The sequence below is a fragment of the Pavona decussata genome, unplaced genomic scaffold, assembly GCF_977016875.1.
Source record: "Pavona decussata unplaced genomic scaffold, jaPavDecu1.1 SCAFFOLD_102, whole genome shotgun sequence".
In the NCBI taxonomy this organism is placed as follows: domain Eukaryota; kingdom Metazoa; phylum Cnidaria; class Anthozoa; order Scleractinia; family Agariciidae; genus Pavona; species Pavona decussata.
The window spans coordinates 4,916,302-4,937,219 of NW_028145517.1; the positions used below are offsets into that span (position 1 = coordinate 4,916,302).

General features: G+C 39.6%; 1 protein-coding gene across 2 annotated transcripts; it reads right to left on the minus strand.

Moving 5' to 3' along the window:
* Window positions 1-315: 315 nt before the first annotated feature.
* Window positions 316-10,599, minus strand: LOC146471795 (DCN1-like protein 5). Of its 2 annotated transcripts, none has more exons than XM_085120335.1 (9): window positions 10,334-10,599; window positions 7,541-7,658; window positions 6,934-7,016; window positions 6,154-6,230; window positions 5,599-5,690; window positions 4,986-5,094; window positions 3,341-3,445; window positions 2,615-2,717; window positions 316-1,210 (listed from the first exon to the last, which is right to left on the minus strand). In XM_085120335.1, exons 1-9 carry the CDS (start codon window positions 10,521-10,523, stop codon window positions 1,140-1,142), a joined length of 948 nt encoding a protein of 315 aa, XP_084976461.1. In that variant the 5' UTR covers window positions 10,524-10,599; the 3' UTR covers window positions 316-1,139. The 2 variants fall into 2 exon arrangements, with proteins under 2 accessions (XP_084976461.1, XP_084976462.1); XM_085120336.1 differs by lacking the exon at window positions 10,334-10,599 and adding an exon at window positions 9,401-9,557.
* Between the last annotated feature and the right edge of the window lie 10,319 nt (window positions 10,600-20,918).

The following is a 20,918-nucleotide window of genomic DNA, read 5'->3' on the forward strand; positions in this document are numbered from 1 at the left end:
CGACAGCCAGAAATACGTCTGCGTTCGCAGGTTACCACAGGAGGCATCCTGTGGAAAAATTCAATAGCAACAAGGATACAATAAGTATCCTGTGGACAGGCTCCCAAGTGGGGTATAGGGCGAAAAGAAATATCAAGCTCGGCTCACTCTGCGCTGTTCTCCATTCTCTTTACCCTATGCCCCACGTTGGGAGCTTGATCACAGGCTAACAATAAGGGACAGATCCTTCCCTTGCCAATGAGATGCTAATGCATTGTTGGGTAGCCTGTGTCCCTGCCTTGTTGCGCACACGCACTTATACACTGTCACACACCATTATTGACACTGGTTTTAATATAAACAATTCTTTTATATCTTGCTTCAGGCACTAGCCAACTCCACTGAACAGTTTGAGTATTTTCTTGTCATCCTCATTGGTTGGATTTTCCATTTGAAAGTCCAAACACCAAAAACATGGGAAGTGTCGCCTGAACATGTATCAATTGATCTGACTTTCGAAGGCCTTAAGGAACTTAACAGAAACCAAGCCTTGCCTTCTTTACGGTCCCCGTTTAGGTTTGCTGTTCAAATGCTTAGCAGTGACAATCGTTTTTTAGTTAACTGGAACAGTATACCCTTCACAAAGAATAACATGATTAATCCTTTTGACATCAAAGGAAAATTGGAAAAGTGTGGATATTTTCTTGTTAAACAAACAATTCCCCAAACTGGTTTTCAAGGATGTTTGGCAAAGGCCAAACTGGAGTTTAAAGGTGTTCGCGGCAGTTAAAAAGTTTCTCAGCCATATCTTCAAATCAGCTTTCTTTGGCGTTAGTAGCTTCAGCAATGCTGCAGCCGCTGGTCATTAGCTTCCTTTGCAATGCAAATAAATTGAATCAATTTCATGGACATTGTCAAAAAATTTCAATCCACAGACTTGGACCGAATTTTGTCTTGCCACTGTAGAAAAAAAAATTTGATGCTATACATCAAAAAAAGTTTGTTGCAGCATTTTCCTCAACAACTGGTAATTGCACCATGTTGACATCCCCACAGCAACCAATCTCAGGGATGCTGGTCTGTACACGTGCATCCCTTCATTTATTGACAGCTTTCAAAACTGACTGTATGAGTCCATTGATGTTAGAGCAATTCATTGTTCAAGCTGAGGAACACTGTGGAGGGTGCTTCATGCGATACCACTCCACAAATTCATCCATAAGCACTGGCCCTGGAAATACAACAAAATGAGTATTGTTGTTATATACCTAGACAACAAAACGAGCACTGTGATTGGTTGATTCTTGGTCACGTGCCCCTGATCAAATACGAATGTATCCTGACTGGGATACAGTTCCGCAGTTGTTGCCCTGTCAGTTGTTTGTTTGTTTGTTTTGCTGTGATTGTTGAAGGGAAAGTCTAAATATATAACAAAGCACTTGAGTATGGTCCCTCAGGAAACTAGTTAGTCTTGTTTTCCCTCAAGTCCTGATGTTTCCCTTGACTTCGTCTCAGGAAACATCAGGACTCTGGGGAAAACAAAACTAACTGTTTCTCTCCGGACCATGAATTAAGTGTATAATATTCCAGGGAGTGACACTTCCACAAGAAAGTGACAGCGGTGGTATGCTAAAAGTCTCTCTGCTAAGCAAGCAAACGATCTAGACAAGCTTAAGAGAGAGAAGCTGCAAAGAAAATGATGAGAGATGGGAGCGCAGTTCTTTGTTCATCCATCTCTAGCTTGCTCAGCTTCTTTGCTTGGCTGAAAGATTAATGAATTTGCAACTTGACTACCAGTTGCGTACCAAGGAAAGGATTGATGGTAGTTTATGCCAGGGGAAAAGACTACTAAAGAAATGCAAAACTGACAAGGTGCTCAGTATCATGGAACTGCCATGAACCTGCGAAATGACTGCTACAAGTAAGATGTTGTGGAATTGTTTGGGTAGATGGATGGACATCACACCAACAAAGAAGTGCATTTTTCACATTTTTTCGGGGTAGCATAGCTCTTGTTAAACAGTTTTCACCTAAAAGAGTATTTCCTATGCAACAAACTGCAGAGAAATACAAACCTTAGTAGAATCTTTGTGTACTTAAAGTGCACCTAACCCCCAAATTTTTTTTTCGCTTAAATAAATTTTTGCACCTGTTCCAAACACATTGAGCCTTTTTGCACCTTTTTTCAACCAAATCTTGACTTTTTATAGGCTGTAAAAGTTACGAAATCTAGCCATCATCTGTCCCATGACCAAGCTAGTAAGGGGCATGGGTCTATTCCTGAATTTACGTCACAAACTGCTTTGCATGCATTTTCACAAAGACTTAATACAATGCAAATCAGTTTGTGACGTAAATTCAGGAATAGACCCATGCCCCTTACTAGCTCGGTCATGGGACAGATGATGGCTAGATTTCGTAACTTTTACAGCCTATAAAAAGTCAAGATTTGGTTATAAAAGGGCGCTAAATAGCGCAATATGTTTCGAACAGGTGTAAAGATTTATTTAAGAGAAAAAAACATTTTGGGGTTAGGTGCACTTTAAAATTCCCAAAAACATTTCTGGCCTGAAAAACTATTCTACATAGCTTTGTAAAATAGAAGCCCATCCAAAAAATAATTTTTTTTACTTACAAGCACCATCTTCATCATAATTTGACAAGTCTGGATTAATTGAACGACTGAATTCCAACACATTACACCACTGGTCTCTGTTTAATACTTTGTACTTGGAATTCTGCAGAAAGAAGAAAAAAGAAACATCTTATAAGAAACCATGCTCAGTAAACAAATTGAAAGTCAGGGGACACTCCAAGCTTACACCCGTTGGCTCACACCTTTTACTTTTTACTGTAGTTCCAGCTTAGAAGTCTGGATACAAAAGCTAGTCAACAGGACGTCATGGGGTGCTGTCCATTAGGCTGTACAAATTAAAGTGGTTCTAACTTTTGAGCCTGTGGATCACATTTTCAGCCAAAAAACCAAAATTTACTATTCAGCAGAAATTACCAGCTGTACAACTGTTTATTGTTGTACAAGGTGAACATACAATTGACAGCTTTTGAAAAGTGCTTTTGAGTCTGGATGATATCTTAAAGCATAACCATTCAAATGAAAGCAATTTGAACAATACTTTCCAGTGTACTGTTTATTATGCCATTAAAGGTTGCACCATTTTTCAAGTCTATTCATGACAATTCAAAAGCCAGGTGACTGTTCAAAAACTACTGAATAAGACTTCCAGACCTCCCCAGCGAAAATGGATGCATTTTTTTCTAGTATCTCTGAGTAGAAATTACAGAGGACATGGCAAGATTGGAGGTTTACAGTTAAAAGGTTTATAATATAATTATAACATACCTGTAAAAATTCTAAGAAATCATCTAATAGTGGCCATGAGCCATGAAGCAAGAGTCGAATCATTGTTTCAGCAGTTTCCATGTCTAATGTGCGTTGGTCTTGATTCTGTTCAAACGAAAACAACAGTCTGCATTATGATACATTGCACTACCACTGTGACTACCACTTAACTATGACTTTGACTAGCATGGATACCAGTGTGACCCTAGGTACAACTAAAACTATGACTACTACCAAGACTACTAGACTGAGAACAGTCGTACTTTTTTCCAAAGATCACATGCGCAAAGTGACGGAAAAATTTACGCAAATTACAAAAATGAATGAGGAGGGATTGGGGAGAGGGAGGAAAAAGTTTCTCACAATCTTGGCCACTCGCTAGATCCATTGCACGCTACAGAACTTAGGAGAAGAAAGAGACTGCTAAGAAGTCTACAAGAATACCAATGCGATGGTCACGATGAGTGGTGGTACATATGTTGAAGGTTTTAATAAATCCAGGTTAAAATGATTTCAACTTGGGTTGATTTGTATTTTTCTATGTTAAGGTTGGGTAATTTACATCTGAAACAAAGGAAAATACAAATCAACCTAAGTTGAAATTACTTTAACCTGGGATTCATTTTAACCTACAACACATATACTACAGCCAATTCTCAAAATAGGGCACCAGCCAGAGCAACAGGGTTGTCTGCTATTGGGTGATATCTAAATTGATCATAAGGCATCTACATGTAGTAAAGATTCCAAGTTTTCTACATCTACTAAATCTACTTTGTACTTCTAAAAAAAATGTTTTGAGATAATGAATCCTGAAGATGCTGTGAAAAGGCCTACAATATTTAGTGGAGGTATGGTGCAAGATGGGATTTGGAAAAAACTTTCATAAATGATCGCTATTTTTGGGGGGTTGAGGCAAGAGAAATGATGATTTGTTTAACTTTGTATTTTCTTTTGTTGATTTGTGGAATGATCAATGTCTTATGAAGTTTACTTTACTTTGAGTGTACTTTGGCTATCTAAATCTGTCTGGCAAAATTTCATTCAACAAATTATCCCACATATTTTTTGAAAGAGTCTATGGGCACTTTTTTTTTTTGCACACAGTCCGGTTAATCCAAAATCTGACTACCTCAAAAAATTAAATATAACAGATACAACATAGATTTTTCAGTATATTCCTTTTACAGAATACACACAATATGTAAAAAAAATACCCTATGATTGCATTTTGCCTATTTTTAGTAACAACCCAAAAAGCCAAAGGACACCTGTTCACTAAATTATAGCAGCTGAAAAATAACAGCCAAGTTCTTTTTTTAAATGACTATTATAACATAGCTAGTAAATTCGTGAGTCAGCTGTGTGTTCATAGAGATACAAAGCAATTGGGAAGTTCGAGAGCACTCAAGAAGCTAGAGTTGCTCAAGACGTACCCTTACGCATCTTTTGTGCTCTCCAAACTTCCTGCATGCTTCATATCTCGATGAACGCACGCTGACGCATGAACCAATATTATTGTTAATTCTAGTGCACATGAATGTTTTGGCTATGGATAGGCAATCCTCATGAAAATTTTCCTTTAAACACCTATACTAGGTTTTAATACATGTATCTATGCCACCAATCAGTAAAAATTACTTACTCTACAAAAGTCAAATGCATAACGATAAATCTTTTTAAAAGTTGCACTGTCACTTGTTAAGGATTTCAAGCCATTTAGACGTGCTTTGAGCTTTGCTGTTGAGTCACAACTAGAGAGAAAAGAGACAGCATTTTAGTTTCACATCTCCATAACAAATCATAAGCATTATAGTCAAACCTTGCTGTCACAGCCTTCTGAAATGCAGCCACCCTCTTTGCAGAAGCCAGTTTTCAGAATCGTTAAAACATTTTGTCAGAAAGCCAAAAACAGATGGATGAACTTAGGGTTGTTTACTAACTTAATGGATTGATTTGCACAGACTTGGCACAAGAAAGTCACCTAAGCAAGCCAAAAATGAAATTATAGAACAAAATTGTATCCTTTCAGCTTGTGACTATTTATCGTGAGATTGTTGTGTCTTGTCGTGAGACCGTGAGACTGAACTGAAAACCGTTTTTGCCACGGCAAAATCATGAGACTTGAGAGGCCTGTATCAAGCACTTGCCAACTCACTTGCCAGCTCCGGAAGGTGACAGTTTAGGAGAGATTTGACTTCCAACAGAGAAGCAGAAAGAGGATTTATAAATTACATTGACGCAGAACAAATTCTTACTCTATTGAAAGCATCCCTTTACTCCATTCATGAAAAGTAAAAAATCCCATGGTTTCTGCCTGTAGTTTCCATGCTAAAACAAGCATTACAGTCTATACCAGGGAAGAAAAATAAAACTAACATCAGTTCTACTGACACTGTAATCACCTCACTTTATTATCTCTTATGTAATTTTCTTCACTGTTTCTTGAGACTCTCATTTATTGTGCAGTTCCAGAAAATATCCATACTCCCCCCCCATGGAAGGTTTTTTTGTTTGGCAACCCCTGTCCCTCCAGGAAATTTCAGTTTAGCTTCATACTTTGCTTCTTAAATTTTGACTTTTAAGGCCCCCCTCCCCCTAGGAATTTCCGATGACCTTCCATGAGGTGGGTATGGATTTTTTCTAGAACTGCACATTGAAGGACTATGTGAAAACTATGGTAAGTAGATGTTTGGCCTTCAAATCCAAATCAAATATTTTGCTACAACATGCCAGTTATCACTCAAGACAGTGCTGTGCCGATAATTCTCACTACATGTACATTTTTCAACATGACCACAGCTGTATCTTACATCTTCTGGATCTACTCCCAAATCTTTGCAGAGTTTTTCTACTCCCTCGGGACCAATAGTATCTGGTTCATCTTGACCTGTGAATGGACGAAAATAATAAAACATCTCACATTCATTTCAATAGCAATTCTGTAACTCAACTGTATATACTTGATAAATTAAAGCACCCTCACTCAATTACATATTATAAGTGTCTCCCCTTAAATGAGAGTCCGGTTAGTCAACTATACAATATATTGTATAGTAATTATGAACAAAGTATCATCACACACTACAAAAACTTGAGGGGGAAAATATGTAGATAGCTGTGAAGACAGGAATGCACTACACAGCTGTGAAGACAAGAATGTACTGGCAATGTTGCCCTTGGTGAAAGGAGGAATCTACAAACATGTAGACAGGCTGCTACTTGACTTGTCATTTTACATGTACTATTGCATTATTTAAATCCTCACAAAGTAAACAAGGACTGCCGAGGTTTTAACTTTTATTTAGCACTTTATTTATCCAAGATGGCTGCCAGTAGTGTAGGTTCAAAGGGTTAAGCCAGAGGTACAAGGCTAGGCCTACACTGTACAAGGAACTAGCTTGAATAAAGTTCAATTCTGATAAATTACACTGCAAGTCTAAAAACCGTGAACACTTAATTTGTTTGGAAAAAAAATGGGCAAGCTGTTCCATCAATATCCATTTGTTGGTATTTCCTGTTGTTTGAGTTCTCATTTGATGAAAAGCAACAAAATTGATCTATCAAAGCTAACCATTTAGTGCTTCAAATACCTGCATAGTGCTCAAACCAGGCTCTACATCTCTTAACTGAAAAAGGTTTCCCTAACTCATCTGTTATTGAGTGAGACTTGATGCTGCATATCAAACAGAAAAGTGATAATGTAAGTTGTTAATTCATGGTAATTGGAGAAAGGGTGTAAAGAGGGACTGGGACCATGGGATCTAAGCATAAATAAGAGACTGGATATAAGGACCAGATATTGAAATGAGTGTGCAGATGAACTAGAAACAAGGAAGAGACAAATTATCTGAAAGCTCCACTATTGAGCTTGTGGATGTCTGTCCACTAACTGGTACTTCTGTGCTTCAAAGGTCAAGTAACAGCGCTTGATAAAGGTAAATATTTCAAGGGATGAGTACTCCACAGTCCAAAGGCTATGAAGCAATCATATACCAGGTTTCAGGTTCCTATCTGATGGGAAACAAAGTCACTGCGGTGCGCCGTCTACAAGTCGGCATGGTACTCTTGACACTACTTCAGGGTGGCTTGCGCATGGTTGGTGCTCCCTCAAGGTCATCCCAAAAACTTTTTTGTTTCCCGAGAAAGAAATACCTGACAGCTCTGCAAAGCTAACTGTTAGTTATTTTTAGTGAGTACCTTGTCAAACATTCATCCTTCTGTTTCTTGAGCTTGGTTTCTTCTCTTGTAGGTGCCTTTCTTTTCCTCCTTGGTGGCATGTCTTGTGAATGATCTGACTCGGAATTTGAACTACTAACTGTAGAATGAAAATATAAATAACAAGAAAGTCAAAAGGCTCAAATTTTTAAATCTCCAAAGGGGACCTGAAGCCAATATTATTTCTAGAACCAACCCTACAAACAGGCAGCATAAAGTTTAATTCCACATTTCACTGTCTCATGATGAGAGAAATGTAAGAAAGATTTTCTTTCCTTGTGCTTGCATTTGCTTGGTTAAAACAGGTCTCGTGCTTATGTTTTGTTTACACACTTTCTAAACAGTAAGTGTATACAGTCTTTTTCTTTGTAAGAATGTCTAACTTTGGGACTGAGGATGAATGTTCTTTTTTTATTGGGCAACTTGAGACTGGAAAAGGTCTTAACCCTTTCACTCCCAGAAGTGACAAACAAATAAATTCTCCTTACAATTTTCATATGATGTGAAGTAGTTAGGTGATGAGAATTTCGAAAATCATCAAGTAGGGGATAGCGTCTTGAAACAAAACCAAATTCTCAGGAATAGCCAAAAAAGGTACGTATGATCACTGGTAAGGAGAATTAGCTCTCAGATCTTGGGAGTGAAAGGGTTAAGATGTTCTTACGTTATAGTATTTCAATAAATCTATGCAGAAGTGCCATGATGTGATATCAAGTTGTTTGTGACATGGCTAACATGTACTGGATGTAAGTGCTGATGTCTTGTGCTGGATACAAGATGTGGCGGCCACCAACTCTCAGTAAAATTGGCTTTTCGAAAAGTATCAACTATTTAAAAACATTTAGTCAAAATAACAGTGTTCTTAACTGACTCTCAGCCTGGGTAATGTTCTTAGAATGTTCTTAAACTTTAGTCAATCTCAGCCTGATTGTGGTATAAAAAAGGTTCACATAAAAAAGAGTGTAATACAACACTCAACTTTTCCATGTTTACAGCCTACAGTGAAGATCAATGCCTGATGTGATCAAACTTCCACAACTTAAATTCCTTCTTTACCACTGAACCAAATTGCAAAGAAAGATCACTGAAGTCATCCTGATAAAATCCTGAAAGTCATTACAACCCTACTGGTAACACATTTCATCCAAAATCTCTCACATAAGAACACCAGTCCATAACAAATATTGAGCAATAATACTGTAACTCTGATTTGAGTAAACACTAAATTCAAGAAAAAAATATTTCTTTTGTGCTATCAAAGAAGCCTACTGGTTAAGCATAAGGTTAACGTACACAGGGATAAGATCAGAAAACAATCAAAAGAATGCCAGTTAACAGACGCAGGCAGAGAGATGAACAGGTTTGTTAACTTTCCATATTTTATCGTCGCTGTATAATCTTACTTGTATCTCATAAAACTGTAAAGCAATGAAAACGATTTTGTGATAACGATCACAATGAACTGCGTCAGATCAGAATCACAGCAATTATGTGAAGCATGAAGAATTGAAAGGAAAGTGATAAAAAATTTAATGCAACAAAGAGACTTCGAGGAACAATAACGCTTTATACTTCCCTTGAATGAGACATCTTTTATCTCGAGCAAACTTTTAAACTTAGCTTACTGTCTAATTTAAACAGAAATTGTTGGGGTTACGCCTTTAAGTTAGCCGGAAACGCTCTTCAAGGGTCAAGACAAAATTCAAGCCTCCATGCCTTGCAACATGGTGTCAAGTCCGACTCTAGTTTACGGGAATTTGAGCCGTAATTTATGAATGTTAGCAAGTTTAAACCATCTCTCTAAACAATAAAACTAAGAATTTAGCACTACGAGCGAAATACCTTGAACAGGACATGAAAAAACTCCAAAATATGCCCTTCGTTAGAGTCAGGAGCTCCTTTCATTCACTGTGCAGTTCGTCCCGGTAGACTGTGTAACCGCGCTCTTTGTTTGTGCACGTGCTTAGCCCTCGATATCGTGCACTGTAAACACTTTTATTTATCAATTGAAAGAGAAGACTGACTTCCTGCCAAACAACAGCTGTTTATTGAATACAGGAATCCTAATTTACACGATTTTGGTTTTCTAGCTCATGCTGTTGTCAAATAGTGTTGGTTACACAATCTTTTAAATTAAACGCAGCGAAACCTACAGGAAGCTTTACAAGCGCTTTCACGACAAATTAAGTAAAAAAAATTGCCGTAACAACGAGGCCGAGCTCGGGGTGTTCCGGTAATTAAGTCGATTCCTTGTGCTAGAAACACATGCACACGTGATATCGGTGCAGTAAAAAAAAGCTACCACACGGACAAAACTCGTGACTCATCGCGTAAGTTCTTCAGGCGGACTGTGGCACCTACACAGGCACGTGAACTAAAGACCTGCACTTTGAAGAGCTGACTTCCACTAAGGTTGTCGAAAGCCCAGGCCATGACATAGTTTAATGTTTAATGATGTACTCCTATACTATACTACTAGTCTACTACTATGCTAATTCCTGGTTTTCAGGATTTCATCTTAACCTGGACGATTAAACTAGACCTCACAGTCTCGTCACACTAAATGAACCTACTGTGCGTCGAGTATCGTGCGTCGAGATTGAAAAGATCCAGAGTGTCTGTGTTGAAGAGGGTGGTGTTCGCATTAGGTGTCAGTATATTAATATAAAAATAAGGAGATTCCGACTGCACTGCTGAATTCTGAAGTAGATCTACGGAATCTATAGTATGAACGAACAAATTTAAGGCATATTCATGAATGATCCCACAACCTACCCTCTCCTATACTTTCCACCCTAATCGATATCTCCTCGAAGTCTTCTCGGGTCTCCGACGAAGTACAAGGCTGATCATCGACTTCTTCATCGGGCTTTCTCATCAATAACGCCCCAATTCGGTGAAAAATGAGAGCGTAAAGTTTAGTCTCGGTGAAAAAAGTCAAGACTCCGAGAAACAAGAAGCACATCAATCTGACGTGTTCTGTTTGCTCGCAAAGTGTCGTGTCCTTTTGCGCGCATTTCGACTAAAATCTACAGAAATGATGTGACGTAATAATTAGCCATTTTCGTCACTTTTGCGTCATAAAAGTGGATCCAAAGTGACAGAAATTGGATCTGAGGAAAATTGCGACAACTGAAGAAACGACATGCGCACGTAGAAACTTGCATTGATTTGTGACAACGAGTTTGGCCTGCAGGACTTGCGTGTTATTAATATGTCACGATTTAGCCAGAAAGACACACACAAATGTATATATACGGGGGTGTGTAGGCCAGAAAGAACCTCAAGGCCAGTTTATTGCAAAAATGCCAAGAACTTATGAGTGTACAATTCAATACTCTTTATCACAAAAGATTGATTTTCATAAAAGTAACTAAGTACGACATCCGGCGCCGATTATGAAAGCCTAAAACCACTTTGTGGAAAAAGTGAATGTATACTCCCACACGCTGAAATCAGCTGCGGTGTCACCAACTCTGGGGGCAGAGGTATACACGGAAACTAATAAGAACTAAAAGTAAGTGTCTCAAAATTTACATTATAAAATTTTGGTGATCGAGGAAGTACTGACCTAGACTGATTAAAATTCGTAACGAACAGATATACATATCTCAGGAATATACCCTTGTCATTCCCCATAGCGGACCCAGTCTTCTGGTCCGTGCCGGCAGAATAGCCATTTCTGCCTGTTGCGCGATGTTACATTGGTAGATATACAATTTTTTTTGTGGCGATAGTTGCCTGGTTCTCCAAACACAGACCCTGTTTCAGACTAAAATACGTCACTTTCCATCCCCATTTTCTGAAGTTTACATATAAAAAGTGATAAGATGCATTTTACAAGGAGGAATCATGATTCGGCTGTTATTTCGCTTTCTCTCTATTTCGATGACCATTATACGCTACCGAAGTTCCCTTAAAAGAGAAAGAAAGGCAAAAAAAAAAAAAAAAAAAAAACATAACCTCTCGATACCATCGCCTCTTGGAGCTCCAGTAACTGGATGAAACTTAACGCTAAAAAATGCAAAGAAATGCGGATTTGCCTCCTAAAGGATCCCATAGAACTCCCTCATTTGAAGATCGATGATCAACAATTAGAGCTTGTAACCTCGCATAAAGTACTTGGTCTGGTCATTCAGAATAATTTAAAATGGAACAATCACATTGAATCTATTGTCACCAAGGCTTCTAAACGCCTTCATATACTCCGAGTACTCCGTTGAGGGGGCGTTGAGATTAATGATCTAATTTCTATCTATTCCGCCCTGATACGATCCTTACTAGAATGTTGCTGTGTAGTATGGCACCACGCTCTTCCCTCCTACCTCTCACAAGAGTTAGAACGCATACAGAAACGTGCGTTCAAAATCATAGTTCCCGCGCTTTCCTACTCAGAAGCTCTTCATTTCCTAAATTTAAGAACATTAGACGAACGACGTAGTGAACTTTGTGTTAAAACTCTTGAAAAGATCTCAAGAGGAGGACCTCTTGTTAAACATCTTCCAGTAACGAGAGAGCACATGCATCACTATCAAACGAGAAGCGCTAATAAATATACATTAATTAAATGCAGGACAGAAAGATTGCGCCATAGTTTTTTCCCAAGCACTATTTTAGCTTTCAACGATCTTTAGATTTTTAGACTTTATACCCAATTTTTAACTTGCATAAGTATGAATTTATTTGTAATTTTGATATGAAACTTATTGTAACCCAGTCCCTCATTGATTGATTAACAGTATGTAATTCTTATAGTTGTACAATTGTAACCACATTGTAATTCAGATTAACTGCGATGATGATGGAATTAAACTTCTTTATTATATTATTATTATTATTATTATTATTATTATTATTATTATTATTATTATTATTATTATTATTATTATTATTATTATTATTATTATAACCTCTTGGACGCCACATGTCCTACCTATGTAGCTTATACGGGTTGGTAGCCGCGCCTCGGGGGGTGGAAACGCGATGCAAGCCTTTGAAGACAGTTACAAAACTCGCAACAAACTTGTAAAGTTTTATTGACGTTTAGACTGCGAGCGATCTCTTTCTTTTCCTAATTTCTGTAGCGCGCGATGGATTCAGCGAGCGGCGAAGCCGCAAGAAACGCGAGCGCGGAGGACAACAAGAAGACCTTTTTTCTCCCTCTCCCCAATCCGTCCTCCTTCACTTTTCAAGTTGCATAATTTTACAGTTTGCACGGGTGATCTGAGGAAAAAGGTACGACTGCTCTCAGTCTAAATTGACGTCGTTATTAGCTAAAACTCCTGTTTATGTTTATTTTGTCGCTACTTAATGCTACTGTCCTGCCGATCACTTAATGTTTTAGTTCCTTTTTCTGACTTCTTTGACGCAACCTCCCACGGAGTCGTGTTCAGGGGAGTCGTATTTCCCCCAGCCTCCTAATAAGACTCACATTACGGAAAACGCGGGAAAATCGAAGAGCCTCCCACGCAGGCAGTCGTTTTTAGAGGATCTTTTACGGTAAAACAAAACGGTTACACAGACAAAACTAACCTTCTTCAGGGGCTGCTGCTGCTGCTGTTTGTACAAGTGGTCTTGCATTGTTCAAGCGTTACCTGATCTTTTACAGTCTTTACAGTCTCCTTTTTGAAAGCGAATATAATAGCATAGAAACTTCATTAATGTGTCAATGCCTTATAGCCTGGGAAAATCCCATACCAATTATTTGTTTGGGAACACAAAAAACGCCAAACTCATTTGGTCGCGCGAGGCCCTGACGAAACTTTGAACAACATCAACAATAATGATGAAGACGGCGGCGACGATTTACTAATAGCTGTCTGTTTACAAATAAAGAAAACATTGTATCCGCCGGGGATTTAGATGGCAATATACTTGTTAGACGGGCTCAGATCGCCAGCTGCTTTGGCCCTCTCATGTTCTACAATGATTTTCCCTTTTCTCGATCGGACTATCAACAGGTCGGCGTGTGATGCAAGAGACCAATCCCGGCTAGATTTTTGTACGGGGTCAATTTGGAACCGGTCCGATCTCGGAAAATTAAACTGAGCTATCCCTAGCCAGCCTAGCTCATGTACTTGGCCCTAAGTAACATTAATTCCTGAAGTATTGCTACCAAAAGTTACACTATAATTATCCACACTGTAAAAAGAAAATATACAAGGAAACTATTTGTCGTGTGGGGTCTCGCATTAAGAAAAAGTCTGTTGATATGTGTTGATGATTCTACTGTCATTTTCTATTCTTGTCAGTCTAAAGCTCAGAGAACAATTAACAAAAGGGGATGGGAGGTTGAGGCAGCAGCCTCTATCTAATCTCTTTCTATCTTTTATACCTTATTTATTTATTTATTTATTTATTTGCTTCCTTATGATCAGCTTCACTTGCTATAGTTTGTCTTAATTATACTGCTACAAATCATACACTTTGTCACGAGTCTCTTAACGGTCCTTAAATATTACTGAAATACCATGCAACCAGAAAAAGCCTGATACTCAGGTTATCAACCAGTTGAATACTTTTGTTTAAATTTCAAACTTAAAACACCATTGTAACTGTTCCATCAAAAGGAGAAGTTAACACGACGCGTAGGAATTAACGCGACGAAAAATAAATTTTATAATTATACCGCAGGCCCAGACCTTTTTGAGGGGCTTATATACAGAGGAGCTTACTATAGGAGGGAATTTCGCGTTTCAAAATCGGCTGGGCTTATAATTGGAGAGAAATTTGGGCCTGCAATTTTTCAATGTGCAAATGATAATACTGGGCGCGCTAAATAGCAATTCATGACAACGGTAATCCCTGTGAACATGCCAACTTCAAACACAATAGCAATAAACTTTATTGAAAATGTAACACTGTACATATCGTAAAATCATACCAGTTTATAGTTCATGTAACGTAGTTGATACTCTTGGTACCTCATACGATATAATTCAAAGTTCAGTATACGGAATTGTTCTCCTATAAACAGAAAGGCTTGATCATAATGGTATATGTAATTTACTTTGATTTAGTTTGCCTTGGAGGGCAATTCCCGAGTATAAGGATTCTCTCTCTCTCTCTCTCTCTCTCTCTCTCTCTCTCTCTCTCTCTCTTTCTTTTTATTCGGAGGGGTTTATTTTATTGTATTAATTCACTGACGCATTCAAACCAAGCAGTACTCGTACCTTAACAAGAAATTCGTTCTCCCCAGTCGCCGGGGCTTTGACTTAAGTCCTGCTTTGAATGAAAGTGAATGCTGTACGAATCGTAACTTAAAACGCCAGTGGAAAATCTAGTGTCATGGAATCTCATCACACAAAATCGCACTAACACAGAGTCAGGAAAGAGCTCTGCGGACGAGTTTCCATTGAGCGCCACTTTAATTAAACAGGGTAGCGGGAAAAACGCCCGTATAAAAGCACATTCGTATACACCATCGTTTTCGTTATCAATGGAGTCGTTTCTTTTGTGTTCACTTGTCGCCTTTTGTTTTTATTCGTTTCTTCCAATCAACCCTGATCATACCTGTCATTCCATAAGTTTCTTTTGTAAAGGTTACCGAATTATTACTAATCCTTTGACGAACTTTGTTCACATTAATTGTTCGACGTAGCAGTATCAATAAAAAACAAAATTAGCCTGCATGGCATGTTGGAATGCAGTTTTTCATTCAGATTAACGGTTAACTCAGATCTTGGTTTACGAAACGAAAGTGAGTGCTGTTTGATTCGCAAAGTTTAAAGTCACCAGTGAATCCATCGCGTTCCCCCGCCTTCCGTGATTCGATATATCAAAGAAAGATAAGTATTTGTTGTTGTTGTTATTGTTATCCAGCTTTAAAGGTTTAATCTTGAATATGTTATAATGTACATTGCAGGCTAACGGTCTTGGTTTTCTTGGATTTCGCTTGACGTCACTTGCAAGTGTCTTTATTCTTGACAAGGCAGGCACACCGGTAGACGTAAATGACTCTGCATCAAAAGATTTCAACCGCGGAATCTGTGGTTGAATTACATGATTCGCGCCCTACCGTCCCAGTGAAGTGTTAAAAGCCAACTTTGCGGAAGCAGTTGTGATCTTTGCTGCAGACTCGATTAACGCAGCACATGACGTGGTTTCCGGCTGGATCCTCAGTTGCAAAGAGAACAGGACGACGGTTCTCTAAAATAATAAAACGTACTGGAAACGTGCAGCCCGTGGGCTGCCTCAGGTCTCTTCGTTTGTCTACAGGAATCGCCAGCACATATCATGTGACAGCGTCGAGCGTGATGCACAACAGCAGGTTTTCCTTTAAGAGTTTCTATAAAAAGGTATGTTTTTGTTCGATCTTGTGCTGATTCAGGTGCATGGCCAAATTCTTGTTGATAGTTTTAATTAGATGTTCTTTGCTCGTGTGAACAGTGACAAAGTTTTCCTTGCGGCATACAAAAACGACAACAAAACAGACAGAAAAACCGGCCAAAGAGAGCTAAAACATGCTGTTGTGCATCACGTTGAAAAGAACGAATATACTATGGAGTATGTACAGAAAAGAATGGCAAACTAGAGGCGCTTTCCATTTGTCCGAACTGGCTGGACAAGACTGGTTATTCCGCTGAATAAAAGCACAATTTTCAAGAACTGGCTCCGGTCCTAGACCTTCAAGCTCCTTCAAAATGGGGCAAACCATTTTCAAATTCTACATTATGAAGTATCTTTAGACCTAACTCTTCAAAATCTCTTGTTCTATTTTCAAACCGATTGGCCAAGCTGGTCAGTTCTGTCAAATGGAAAGCACTCTAGTATACAAGGAAAAATCAGCGCTTTAATAACAATAAAAAAAGATTGGGAAGAAAGAGTACTCAGAGATATTAGTGACGGGGAGCCTCGAAGACCTTCACGGGAGTTTCAAATTGGCGATAAGGAACTATTTTGGTGTATGAAATTTTCTGGTGAACTATATTTTGGACAAAACATTTTGGTAGTGACCTCTCTCTAGGGCTTTATGCAGAAAATTATGAACCCTTTTCCGTTAAGTACTGGGAAGTTGGGCGTTTTGGGGATTCACTTTTAGTACGTTTGCAACAAGCAACCCGTCACTAATATACCTGAGTACCCACGCAAGAGCAGCTAACATTGCTCAATGGTGACCCGTATTGGTAGTTGTCGATCCTACAATATGAGTAGCCATGGACCGATATTGGCCAACATAGGCACGCATGAACTAGTATTGGTCAATATAGGCACCCATGGAAACGTATTAACCAATATGGGAACCCAGACACCATTATTGGCCAATATGGGTAGCCATACACCAATATTGGCCAATATAGGTACCAAAAGACCCATATAGGCCAATAAGGGTATCAATGGCCCAATATTAGCCAATATGGATACCAGTGGACCGATATTGTCTAATATGGGTACCCAGACACCAATATTGGCAAATATGGGTACCCAGGGATCAATACTGGCCAATATGGGTACCCATTGACCAATATTGGCCAATATGGGTATCGAGGGACCAATATAGGTACCCAAAGACGCATAGTGGCCAATATGGGTACCCATGGCCCAATATTGGCCGATATGGATCCCCATGGACCAATATTGTCCAATATGGATACCCAAGAACGAATATTGGCAAATATGGGTATCCAGGGACCCATATTGGCCAATATATGTTGGTCTCTGGGTACCCATATTGTCCAACATTGGTCCCTGGGTACAAAATATTGGCTAATATTGGTTTCAGGGCTCCTATATTGGCCAGTATGGATACCCAGAGACCCATATTGGCCAATATGGGTACTCTGGAACCCATATTGGCCAATATAGGTACCCAGGAACTCATATTGTCCAATATTGGTAACCAAGCGCCCATATTGGCCAATATGGGTACCCAGGAACCCATATTGGCCAATATGGGTACTCAGGGAGAAATATTGGCCAATATAGGTACCCAGGTACCAATATTGGCCAATATGGGTACCCAGGAACCCATATCGGCCAATATGGGTACCCAGGGGCCCATGTTGACCAATATGGGTACTCAGGGACCCATGTTGGTCAATATGGGTACCCAAGGACCAATATTGGCCAATATGGGTACCCAGGAACCCATATTGGCCAATATGGGTACTCAGGGAGAAATATTGGCCGATATAGGTACCCAGGTACCAATATTGGCCAATATGGGTACCCAGAAACCCATATTGGCCAATATGGGTACCCAGGGGCCCATGTTGACCAATATGGGTACCCAGGGACTCATGTTGGCCAATATGGGTACTCAGGCAGCACTATTGGCCGATATAGGTACCTAGGTATTAATATTGGTCAATATGGGTGCCTAGGTACCGATATTGGTCAATATGGGTACCCAGGGACCAATGCTGGCCAATATGGGTACCCAGGTACGCATATTGGCCAATATGGGTACCCAGGAACCCATATCGGCCAATATGGGTACCCAGGGACCCATGTTGACCAATATGGGTACCCAGGGACCCATGTTGGCCAATATGGGTACTCAGGCAGCAATATTGGCCAATATGGGTACCCAGGGACCCATATTGGCCAATATAGGTACCCAGGGACCAATCTTGGGTCATCGATATCCATATTGGCCTATATGAGTCTTCTGGTACCTATATTGGCCAATATTGGTGTATGGTCACCCATATTGGCCAATATTGGTGTATGGCTACCTATTTTGGCCAATACGTTTCCATGGGTTGTTATATTTACCAATACTATTATTGGCCAATATTGGCCCATGGGTACCCATATTGTAGGGTCGACAATTACCAGTATGGGTCACCATTGAGCAATGTTAGCTGCTCTTGCGTGGGTACTCAGGTATATTAGTGACGGGTGGCGTGTTGCAAACGTACTAAAAGTTCCCCAAAATGTCCAACTTCCCAGTACTTAACGGAAAAGGGTTCATAATTTTCTACATAAAGCCCTAGATAGAGGTCACTACCAAAATGTTTTGTCAAAATATAGTTCACCAGAAAATTTCATACACCAAAATAGTTCCCTATCGCTAATTTCAAACTCCCATGAAGGTCTTCGAGGCTCCCCGTCACTAATATCTCTGAGTACTCTTTCTTCCCAATCTTTTTTTATTGTTATTAAAGCGCTGATTTTTCCTTGTATACTAGAGTGCTTTCCATTTGACAGAACTGACCAGCTTGGCCAATCGGTTTGAAAATAGAACAAGAAATTTTAAAAGAGTTAGGTCTAAAGATTCTTCATAAGGTAGAATTTGGAAATGGTTTGCCCCATTTTGAAGGAGCTTGAAGGTCTAGGACCGGAGCCAGTTCTTGAAAATTGTGCTTTTATTCAGCGGAATAACCAGTCTTGTCCAGCCAGTTCGGACAAATGGAAAGCGCCTCTAGTTTGCCATTCTTTTCTGTACATACTCCATAGTATATTCGTTCTTTTCAACGTGATGCACAACAGCATGTTTTAGCTCTCTTTGGCCGGTTTTTCTGTCTGTTTTGTTGTCGTTTTTGTATGCCGCAAGGAAAACTTTGTCACTGTTCACACGAGCAAAGAACATCTAATTAAAACTATCAACAAGAATTTGGCCATGCACCTGAATCAGCACAAGATCGAACAAAAACATACTTTTTTATAGAAACTCTTAAAGGAAAACCTGCTGTTGTGCATCACGCTCGACGCTGTCACATGAGATGTGCTGGCGATTCCTGTAGACAAACGAAGAGACCTGAGGCAGCCCACGGGCTGCACGTTTCCAGTACGTTTTATTATTTTAGAGAACCGTCGTTCTGTTCTCTTTGCAACTGATGATCCAGCCGGAAACCACGTCATGTGCTGCGTTAATCGAGTCCGCAGCAAACATCACAACTGCTCCCGCAGAGTTGGTTAACACCTCACTGGGACTGTAGGAGGCGAATCATGTAATTCAACCACCGATCCCGCCGTTTAAATCTTTTGATGCAGAGTGTCATTTACGTCTATCGTTGTGCCTGCCTGGTCAAGAATAAGTACGGCTTGCAAGTGACGTCAAGCGAAATCCAAGAAAACCAAGACCGTTAGCTTGCAATGTACATTGCAACATACTCAAGATTTTTTTAACGCTCATACAGCTTGGGATACCTGTGCTGAGACGTCAATATAAAGTCGTATTGCTTCGCGACTCCGCCCAATACGGAATATATTTTCTCCCAACTAGCCGTCAATATAAAGTCGTATTGCCGTCTCAAAATCGAATTTAGTTTATAGTATCGTGCAATGAGCTTTCTGTAGCTGTTGTAATAGGCCTTATCACGGTTTCCGACGCCATTTTGACGAGTAGGCAAACACGTCTGAAATAACAGTGTTTGTATGGGAATCCGATGTCAAATAATTTTCATAAAACATCGCTTCTAAAAAATTCATGAATTGGAAACTTTTAGCACTATGCAAAGGATTTTAAGAAAAAAAATTGGAGGGATGTAGCTGTGCCAGAAAGCGTCCAGTCGTGTTTTTAACTTTCCATACATTTGTCTGTAGAGTGAACCAGCCGTGAACTGCTACCAAAAATAGTTCGCGGGAAAAAAATACAGGGAAATGTATGGAAAGTTCAAAACACGACTGGACGCTTTCTGGCACAGCTACATCCCTCCAATTTTTTTTCTTAAAATCCTTTTCCTAGTGCTAAAAGTTTCCAATTCATGAATTTTTCAGAGGCGATGTTTATGAAAATTATTTGACATCGGATTCCCATACAAACACTGTTATTTCAGACGTGTTTGCCTACGCGACAAAATGGCATCGAAAACATAAGGCCTATTCCTGGCCCGGCTATTAGCTTCTGTCACAAGGTGTTGTGTTTCTTGCCACGGCTATTTGCTTTTTTGGTTCCCTGGTAATCGTTATAGCGTGTTATAGAGCTATGCAACGTGTCACAGTAACAAAAGGCTTGAATTGTACGTAAATCACGACTGTCTTTTTGCAAATGCTTCGCTCCACTGTTATAGTGCGTTTGAATTGTGGGAGCCAGTGATTTTCACCCTTTGTTTACAGCAGTGCATCGACTGTGTTTTAAATCTACCATCAGATGACGGGCAATGTTTGGTTCAAGCTAAACAAGGTGTTTATGCCATAAAAAGTCACGACATTTAAGACAATAAGCGTCAGTGTTTTTTTTTTCTTAAAAGGTCTTAGAGGCAGCTTTCCGTGTAGGGGTGAAAACAAAACGTCCAATTAGAAACCCTGTCTGTATACGGGAGACCCCTGTGAGGGGTGTGCGGAGTTTGTCCCCCAGACAAAAAAATCCTAGGTACGGCCCTGAATAATTTCTGCAAGCGCCTGCAGCTGCTTTTGTTGCAAGCCCGCGGTCTGTCAGCGACGTGATTATTATGGGCTGTTCGCGCCAATTGGT